General features: G+C 45.9%; 1 protein-coding gene across 1 annotated transcript; it reads right to left on the bottom strand.

The window, feature by feature from the left end:
- Positions 1–4,912: 4,912 nt before the first annotated feature.
- On the bottom strand, positions 4,913–9,463 carry LOC103646419 (protein NRT1/ PTR FAMILY 4.4). Its single transcript, XM_008671156.3, has 5 exons — positions 8,880–9,463; positions 8,506–8,723; positions 7,004–7,444; positions 6,077–6,198; positions 4,913–5,982 (listed from the first exon to the last, which is right to left on the bottom strand). Exons 1-5 carry the CDS (start codon positions 8,995–8,997, stop codon positions 5,109–5,111), a joined length of 1,773 nt encoding a protein of 590 aa, XP_008669378.2. The 5' UTR covers positions 8,998–9,463; the 3' UTR covers positions 4,913–5,108.
- Between the last annotated feature and the right edge of the window lie 446 nt (positions 9,464–9,909).

Below are 9,909 nucleotides of genomic sequence, written 5' to 3'. Positions count from 1 at the left end.
TCTCCTGATCAGCAAATCTTAGGAACATATACAGAAGAATTGGAGCTAAGGGTTCTAGATTGAGTCTTGTCCAGACGGATACTTATTAGAAGAACTGAAGCTACTTGATCCACAGATTCCATCTTGGAGAGGAAATGAAACCGAAATTGACCACTAAATGCCTAAACTTGACTTAAGCTACGAGTTTCATCTTCACATATAGCATATAACATTAAACAAGACTAATGTACCTAAATTGACCACTAAATACTCAATCGTAGCATTAAATCCGGTTTCCCGGCAAAAAATGGCGGTTTACCGGTCCAAAAAACGGTTTACCGACGGCTTTCGGTTTTTATGATTTTTTTCAAATTTTTTGAATTTAGAACGAATTTCGAAGAAAAATCCGGTGGTTAACTAAAACCGCACCCCGACGGTTTTGGTAAAAACCCGGTTTACCGCTGGTTTTTACCGGTTTTGTAAACCTTGCTACCACTACATACAAAGAAAAATAGGTTGTCTGCCCTTTAGAATTAGAGGTGCCAAAGATGTATGCATGTCCTAATGACTACATCATATATCATAGTGAGGAGTTTGGGAATTTGGATGCATTCTTGTCACACCTAGATTTAAGGACAAATTCAGATGCATCTCAAATGTGTGCTAGGATTAAGTCTCACACATATAATGACTCAGTGTACAGAAAACAATGTCACATCTTTATTACTCAATACAATTTTTGTAAAGATAACTAGATAAAATACACTATGTGGCAACACGGACCTAGGTCTACCATCATAGTTGACTAGGAGACGACAGCTAATACCTCTCCGAACTCATCGCAGCATCCTTCATATTGTGAATGGCTAGGGAGACACGTCCTGGACACCTGTCCCGCCAGTCCTCGGCCACGCCGACGACACGATCCACTCTAGCACGTCTTCGCGCTGATGCATGTCCCAAGGGTAAGTCACTGCGGCTGGTCACCCGACTTCTCCATTCCCTCGATCAAGGCCCAACGCTCATCCTTCACCACACTTGGCCCATCGACATGAGCCAGCATAGTTGACTATTGTCCTGGACACCTGTCCCGCCAGTCTTCGACCACGCCGATGACACGGTACGCTCTACCACGGCTTTGCGTTGGTGCATGTCCCAAGTGTCAGTCACTGCAGCTGCTCACCCAGCTTCTCCATTCCCTCGATCAAGGCCCAACGCTCGTCCTTCGCCACTCTTGGCCCATCGACATGAGCCTGCATGATCTTCACCTTCATCGTCGACCACCGTTCCTGTACTGCACACATGCATACCACAAGACGACAAACATGGTTGTACAACACAAGCTCTGGTACTCTGGTTAGTCTAAGACTCACACCAAAGCACTACCCATACTGGGGGCTCCGTCCGAGTCGCCCCTAGGGCGACGCGAGCCACCTCGGCCCCTTTTTTGTCTCAATAACATGTAGGTAATTGAGAGGTAAATTTAGGCCTTCCTTTATAATATGCTTTGTAATTTAGATGCAAATTGAGTATTTTTAATGTTTCTCATAATGTCACAATAACAGTATTAGATTTGTTGTATTACTGAATCCCCGTTCCTAAAAGTAAATTTAAGGCTTGTTGCCAACTTACTATTTTTTATCTTCTATGATTGTTTGGCCATATAACTTCTATGTTACATCAATTATTGTGTCTCAGTTCTAAATATCACATTCCACTAATAATTGTCTTCCTTCTTTTTTTTGTACAGAACTGACCATATAACTTGATTATGTTAGTTAATTGATATGCATCATCTTCTTTAAATTTTAGTGTTCGATAAGTAGCATATTTTGTTGTTATTTACTGCACATAAGTCGACCTTTTTAGTGGGAAATATTATTTCATTTCCATTGTTACTAGATTATAATAGTCAATAGATGATTAGTCGATTCTCTTTAGTTGTTGATATTGTCATAGCACATAACGTTTAAATAAACCAAGTACTTGATATATTATTTAATGGCAGCAAAACAAGTTTGTTGACACTTCTCTTTTCGGTTGTTGTATTTTGAGCTTGACGACAATGGTGGATTAAGTTTTGCTTTATAGGGTATGCATGTGTGTAGCCAGCTTGTCATTTTTGTGAGTACAAATGAAAACAAAGAAGAAAACCAGGTTCTATTGGCTATTGGCTTATTACCTGCTATTCTATCAAACATATGACACCGAACATGTGAAAACAAATATTTTCATACCAAGTTTAGATCTTGTTGATTTGGCAACCTTGAGAGCACAGAGCACCTCAAAGCTCAAAGTAGCTACAACACATTGACTGTCGTAACTTCCATTTGCAATTTTTTATTTCAACATTAGCCTAAATAAATGACAGTGTGATGTTTATTTTTTTGGGGTCAACAATCAAATATGCCATTGGGAAACACATTCATAGATCTTGAGCTTTGCAAAATGTGGTGATGTAAGACTAAATTGTGACCTACCTACATACTTTTAAGTTTTAATACTATCTTTTGACATCTATTTATTTGAAACTTTATACAGTGTCTCACCCTTTGCTCAACTACAATTGATGGTGAAAAGGTTATAATTTCGTTTAGCGGTTATAATGGTAAATACTGCAACGGTGCTCAGTTTAAGTGAATGATATTTAGTAATATTACTTTTTTTTAAATGATTCAAATGATGAACTTTAGATATTAGATTCATTTTTCTGGGATTGCATTTGTATATGTTGAATACTTGAGTGCTTGACTTTCTTTCAGTTTTCTATTCCTGACATTAAAAGACATGTTTAATTATCTTACAGAAGGACCATTTTGCTGCTATTGCTTTTTATAAATGATTCATATGTTGAACTTCATATATTAGATTCATTTTTCTGGGATTGTCTTCGTATATGTTGGCAAATTCAGTGTCTAAGTTTCTTTCAGTTATCTATTTCTGATGTTAAATACATGCTTAACTATCTTACAGAAGGAGCACCACTGTCTAAATTCGGCTCTTTGTCGAGTGCCAAATATTTTGCTGAATGCTTTTTTCGGACACTCGGCAAAGAAGCTCTTTGGCGAGTGCCAAGCAAGAAACCCACGGTAAGAGAAAACACTCGGCAAAGAGCTTCTTTGCCGAGTGTTTTTTCAACACTAGGCAAAGACAATTTAAAAACACATTTTAAATCAGTAAATTAATTCAAATGAAAATGTTTTCAACTAAAAATTTGTATAACTCACCATGATGTACAATTTATATTTTGATCTTTTCTTCATATGACAAAATAAAAGTAAATTTGTTTATAAAACCTATATCACTCTCGTAGTTTGTAAAACTACAAGAGAGATGTATAAGGTTTGTGCATATTGTTAGAACCATCATGTGGGATGAAATGATCAAAATGTTTACCGATAAAATGTTAAAACCATCATTTGTGCATATTGTTAAAACTTATATCTCTTTGCCGATAAAATGTTTGCCGAATATTCTTTGCCGGGTGTATAATGGTCTTTGCCGAGTGTCTGAAACACTCGGCAAAGAAGGCGAGTCCAGTAGTGCACTTTGCTGCAGATCTTTATTTTGAAACCCAAGGTCTTTCTAGTTATAAGATATTTTTCATGGTATCTCCCCACATGTTTGTGTCATATCAAATTATTTATGAACTCTAATCCTTAGGTCGCTTTTGCCACACACATTTTTTAATTTTATCCTCTTTGGAGCACTCTTTAAGTTCATTTCATTGATGCACTAAACTCAGCTTTCAGCTATCGTTTTCCCTGCTAGGTTTTTGTTTTAACATCTTAATATTGGTCTCTCTCTTGGTATACTGCAAGTTTGAAAAAAAATATTGTTGGTTCATTATAAGATATTAATTTGTGTTTTTCTTCTGTTTGTTAATTCTAAAACTTGATATCTGCTCAATATTGTTTTCACTGTTAGGCAGATGTGACATTTACAACTTCATCTATAATTCTATATAATGACTAGGTTGTACATTTTTAAGAACTGAATTAGGTCATGTATATTGTGTTCTTATAACATGCTTGCTGAACAGGTCCGAGAAGAGGCTGCAGAATCCCAAATTAAAAATATTCTTTTAGATGCATTGAATCCCAAATTTGTAGCTGAATTCGATTTTCATATCTAGTGTTCTATAATTTAAAAGCTTCAAATACTTTAGAAACAACTTTGTGCTTCAAATGTGCAGAGACTCCGTGTGGAACAAAGACTAAACATCGCAATGCATTAAGACGGTCGGGTCCTTGCATTTGAATGGAGGATGGGTCTGAATTATTTGCTTGACTATGATGACATTATATATTGGCTAAAATAGATAATAAGTTTAAGTGTGTTACAGGGAAAAGGATTTTGTTGTATCTCATTGAAATCTAACATGCACCTCTCGTGAGAATGGATTATAGATACCTTAGATCTATCTTGCGCCACTCGTAATATATAAAAACTATAGCAATGCACGTACATTGTACTATCATATATAAAAGGCTGAATGATACTGATGGTTGCAATATAGTGGTGAATTAGCTAGATTAAAATAACAAAAAATATGTATGGCTAGAATCACAAATGGATTACGAAAACATTTTATCATAATAGTATATCACACATTTGTATATAAATTATTATGATATTATATATTCCCGTTGCAACTCACATGCACTCGTCTAGTTAAATAATTATTTATAAAATAGATCAATTTTTTATTAATGTCTGTGGTGATTAGAGTTTAACGAATTAATGGTTGAACTTTCTAATTTTTATAAGAATTTTTAGAATTATCTTTTTTCTAACACCACGAGGATCAACTAAAATTAAGAGTGTGTAAAGATTACCATAGCTATGTTTGTGAGATTTCTAGGATTTTTTTCTTCCAACTCGTCTCGTGACGTGAGAATCGACGTGGAGATTATGTTGAACCTCTACTTAATTCGTAATAGAAAGAGGTTTTCTCCGTTAAAAAAGTTGCCTAAAACACTATACATCCTATTGATCCAAATGAGAGGTCTTAATTTTATCCTAGTGCTCATTTTCTGGTCACTATTTCTCATGCATGCATGTATACATACAGCTATAGTCTATAGATGGAATTAGACATATACAGTTTCAATCTCTTCCTGAGTTGTTCAGATGATCTCCTTGCGATCATCAACCTCAGATGCCACCAGACCAGAGGCAGCTGCATCGGAACCCTGTGCGCCAGCATTGTACCACCTGGCACAGAGCAGGTAGCAGCAGAAGTTGAGCACGCTGAGCACGGCGAGCATCCAGTAGAAGAGGTCCAGCCTATCCTTGTTGAGGTTGTTGTCTCCGAGCCACCCAGCGCCACCGTGCCTCGCCGTGACCCTGTTGACCAGCGAGACGAGCACCGAGCTGAGGTAGAACCCGAACGCGTAGGAACAGTACGTGAGCGCCGTGAGGAAGGCCTGCATGCCGGCGCACGCCTGCTTGTAGAAGAACTCGATGAGCCCCACGGCGGTGAACATCTCCGACACGCCGAAGACGAGGAACTGCGGCACGATCCACAGGACGGACATCTGGCGGCCCTCCGCGGCGGCGTCCCGGCGCCTGCGCTCGACGTCGGCCGCCGCGACCATCGAGAACGCGAGGGTGGCGAGGCCGACGCCGATGCGCTGGAGCGGGGTGATCCCGGACCGGGTGCCCGTGAGGCGCTTCATGAGCGGGACGAGGAGGAGCTCGTAGGCCGGGACGAGCGCCAGCAGCAGGGCGTACGGGATGGCCTGCAGCGACGCGGGCGGGATGCGGAACGAGCCCGAGCCCGGCGGGAGCGCCGTGTCCATGGCGCTGCCCTGCTGCACCGAGAACGTCTGCAGCTGCGCGAGCACGGTGTTGAAGACGATGGTGCACGCGAAGATGGGCGTCACGGCGAGGAGCGTCTTTGCCTGCTGCACCTCGGCCACCGTGCACAGCCGCCACGCGCTCTCCGGCTTCGTGTTCGGCCCCTGCGGCGCTGCCGGGACGCATGCCTTGTCCAGGAACCTTCAAAAACTCGTCAGTTGATCACCTGTCAGAGGTCGCAAGTGCTGACAGCAACAGGTGGCCGTTCTGTTCGCTGCATCAACGCTATGCTGACCTGAATTTGTTGTTGTGGCGGAAGTTGCCGGCGAGGCGCGCCGGCTCGCAAGCCCCGGCGTTGACAGAATTGGAGCTGGAAGGGCAGACTTGCTTCCTTTTGGTGAAGGCAGCGACGAAAACCTGGTGAATTTCGCACGGTCAAAAGCAGCAGTTTTGCACTCTGAACCCAGACAGTGCAGAGTACATTAATTGTTTGCATCACTGAATATTGATTTGCAGGCATTGCTCGTGTGGCAGCTTAAACAAGCATGCAGTCAGTTCTGTCGTTAAGCTATCCTCATCAGTGGCCTACTTCAAAATCTACTCCGTCTAGTCTAGCGCTAAAATAGTGTTTTGTATGAAAACTGACAAGGACAGCCTTTTCAAATCAAAATCACAGCTGGTCAGCAGCTAAGGACTGACAGCTTAACAGTACACAAAATCATTAGATCCGTTTAAACGGCTTCAGTCTGCAGCTTCCCGATGGGTTGTCAGTCGACGGCAGTATCTTAATTAGATCTGAGGGACCACAAATTATATGAAGTCCTTCTACCCATACTATTCGAATTCCCAAACCCCGAACGATCTGCAGAATATATAACACTCAGGGGACCGTTCCCGACTGAATGGGGACAACGAACATGTACCTACTGTTTAAATCTGATCCTGAAGCACCTGGTTGATGAATATATATAAAAAAATGTGATCGCGACCTTGCGAGCTGCAGAGTATAGAAATGTGATGTTTAGCAGCGCATACGAACCAGCGCCACTAGCACAACTGTCCACAGTGCACGAACAAGAAAAGAAAATCTTTTAGATTGATGAATCATGTTTTGTCAGGATTCATCATGCAGGGTTTTCCTATCATTTTTAACCCTCAGTTAACGTGACCTGCTTACCAAACTGAAACTCCGAAAACGAACTGAAGTAGTGTACGTACTCACCCTTGCAACGGGCGCGAAGATGCTGCCCTGCGGGGGCTTATTGCGGTAGAAGGCGGCGCCGGCGACGAGGCTGGCGAGGCCCGCCGCCATGGCGACCGCGGAGACGCCGAAGCCGACGTCCATGCCGGAGTGCGTCTGCACCCAGACCAGCGCCGTGAGGGCGACCAGCTCGCCCGCGCAGAAGCTGAAGTAGGCCGAGTTGAAGTAGGTGGGCAGGCTGTTGGCGCCGCCCGGGGTGGCGGCGTCGAACTGGTCCGCGCCGTGCGCGATCATGTTGGGCTTGAGGCAGCCGCTGCCCAGCGCCACCAGGTACAGCGCCAGGAAGAACACGGTCGACTTGAAGCCGCTCGCCTTCTCGCAGCCGCCGTCCGTGGACGACATGTCGCACGGCGCGGGCTTCAGCTGCGGCAGGTGCGCTTGCAGGGACAGCAGTATGAAGCCCTGGTAAAGAGCAACATCGTACACAGACCATAGATAGAGATCAGAGAAACGCAAGCTTTCGTCGTCTGTGTCTCCTGTAGGATTAGATTACTATGGCATGCTCCACCCCAAAAAAATATACTCTGTTTTCTTGATTGAAACAAGAACAATACTTGACGTCTTTTGTCAAAAAAAAAAAGAAGAGAACTGGGAAAAAATGCTTTCGATTTGCGGGGTTTAAGGGTTAATTTCTACTTGTTAGAAAACAGTCAATTGCAAAAGTAGCGTCGCTATGGCGCTTTCAACTTCCCTTTCGCACGTGTAGTTGCTCGATCTACTTGGAGAGAGAGAGGGAGTGGCTTTGCTACTTGCTAGTGGTGGCCGGCCGCGCGTGTAGTACGACTACGAACCTACCCGGCGGCATGGCATTGTGCGCTGAATTCCGCCTGGTCCCGGCCCCGGGAGCTTTTGGAAACAACCAAACCGGCCGGCCGGGAACCAAATCTCTGGCCCATGAATGGCGATTGGCCGGCGCCTTTTCAGCTCCGTCCACCGTAATGATCCAGCGAACCTCGGTTTATGTTTAGGTGAGAACAACGGTCAACAACGGAGGGAGGGAGAGGATAAGCTTATGGATTGGCCTGGTATACATCCATTTTTTTTTTGTTCTTGCAGGGCCTGCTTTATTTTTAGTGGTATTTGTCTGCTCCAGTCCTCCTCCTTTGTGCAATGAAACTTGCAACGTTCTCCTTCGCGTTTTATTGATAAAAGAAAAACACATCTGTTGTCGCAACAACTCGCAAACACCACTAGAAAAAAAAAAGGGAAGTGATGGGTCAATCACCGCACCGGGGCCCGGGCCACACGGGCACGTAGCTATCACTCCGTGAGGCGCATGCCCACTACGAGCACACAAGCCTTGCTGGTGCGTGGTGAAACCGACGACTCTACCATGCCCAGCAGCACAGCAGCCAGCCAGCCAGCCAGATGACGAGCTACGAGCTAGAACTAGAACAATCGCAAGGTTTACTAGCGCAGCAAGAACGAATCGAACGAACGAGCGAGCGAGCGCGCTGACGTACCGAGAGCTCGACGAAGCCGAAGATGAGCATGGTCCAGAAGCAGCCGAGGTAGGAGTCGGAGAGGAAGCCGCCGAGGAGGGCGAGGAGGAAGATGGTGCCGACGAAGTTGGTCACCACGTTGGCCGCCTGCGACAGCGGGAAGTGCATCTCCCCGAACACGTAGGTGATGAGGTTGTTCCCCACCGCCGCTATCGCCATGATCTCGAACGCCTGGACGCCTGCGATTATACTAATACGTATTATTATTGTTATATAATCACCACACGCCCGCCCGCGCTAGGCGCTAGCTAGCTGTAGCTCAATAATGTGCGTGGCATGAACATTGCTGCCGGCCGGCAGCAGCGACAAGAGCAGTACGCGCACGGCGCTCGCACCTAGGACGAAGACGGCGGCGCGCATGCCGCCGTGCCGCCGCGGCCGGCACGGGCGGCCGCGCCAGTCGACGGGGACGGCCGCCGCCTCCGGCGCCGCGCAGCTCATCTCCACATCCATTCCCTCAGCTCGCGCGCGCGCTCTCTTCTCTCCCTCCCTCCCTGCTTCCGACACAAGTCAACTAGTCAAGGCAACCCGGCCGTGTGGCCTGGTCGATCGCGTGGTGTGGTAGGTAGTGGTAGCTCGCTCCGCTGCGCAGGCAATGGCAAGTTGGTGGTGGTCAGCCGGGACGGGGGGACCTTTATTTATAGAGGAGGAAGACGACATGGCAGTGAGGAGGAGGAGGCAGGCAGCGCACATGCATGTGATTGGCCTGCTGGCCTTGCTGCTGCTGCTCGGTAACCCGCTACACACGCCCGCGCAGGCGCAGGCGCAGCGGCAGCGCCACTTCTGAAAGGGAGCCGGCGCGGCAGGTGTGTGTGGCTAGTGCGGCCGGGCCTACCCTCCCTTTCACATCGGAATTTTGAGGTCCATACCGACCCGTAGTGCTCTGCCTCAGCCTCACTGTGCGCTCCGCTCTCTGACGCCCACCCTCGTCTCTCGCTGTTTGGAATGGGAGGGAGAACAAATGTGGGACGGATCATAGGCGCGCGTTTATATATTTGTTTAGTTTTCAGTGCGGTGTGGACCGCGCGCCAGATTGGTTGCCGGACGTGCTGGTCGCCGACCGAGCCTGTTTCCAGTTTTGCAGGTAACTGGAGTATTTGACTGCCATTTGCTATTGGCTATTGCACGCCGAAATGGAAAGGCGGTGTGAATTATTGCGCTGTGTGTGTCTGGAGCTGTTCGAGCAGCCGATCCATCCGCACACGACAAGTCATCTTCTACGTGTCCCCTGCCCCCTCCCTTTCCTCTCTCTCTCTCTCTCTCTCTCTCTCAAAAGTCAATGTGCGATCCAGCTGAACACGTTTACTTCTCTCGTTTTCAGGAACAGGGTCAGGCACACAGTGACGGCAACCGAGAATTTTTACT

The sequence above is a fragment of the Zea mays genome, chromosome 2 (genome assembly GCF_902167145.1).
Source record: "Zea mays cultivar B73 chromosome 2, Zm-B73-REFERENCE-NAM-5.0, whole genome shotgun sequence".
NCBI classification, from domain to species: Eukaryota; Viridiplantae; Streptophyta; class Magnoliopsida; order Poales; family Poaceae; genus Zea; species Zea mays.
The sequence above is the reverse complement of the archived record's forward strand: the minus strand, read 5'-3'. Positions and strand labels throughout refer to the sequence as shown.

What these genes read in the sequence shown, in the direction of transcription:
- LOC103646419 (XM_008671156.3), bottom strand. Translation starts at nt 8,997, where the DNA reads ATGGATGTGGAGATGAGCTGCGCGGCGCCGGAGGCGGCGGCCGTCCCC. An exon ending in CGCCGCCGTCTTCGTCCTAG is followed by an intron (nt 8,724 to 8,879) that starts GTGCGAGCGCCG and finishes GTATAATCGCAG; the next exon opens with GCGTCCAGGCGTTCGAGATC. An exon ending in TCTTCGCGCCCGTTGCAAGG is followed by an intron (nt 6,199 to 7,003) that starts GTGAGTACGTAC and finishes GAAATTCACCAG; the next exon opens with GTTTTCGTCGCTGCCTTCAC.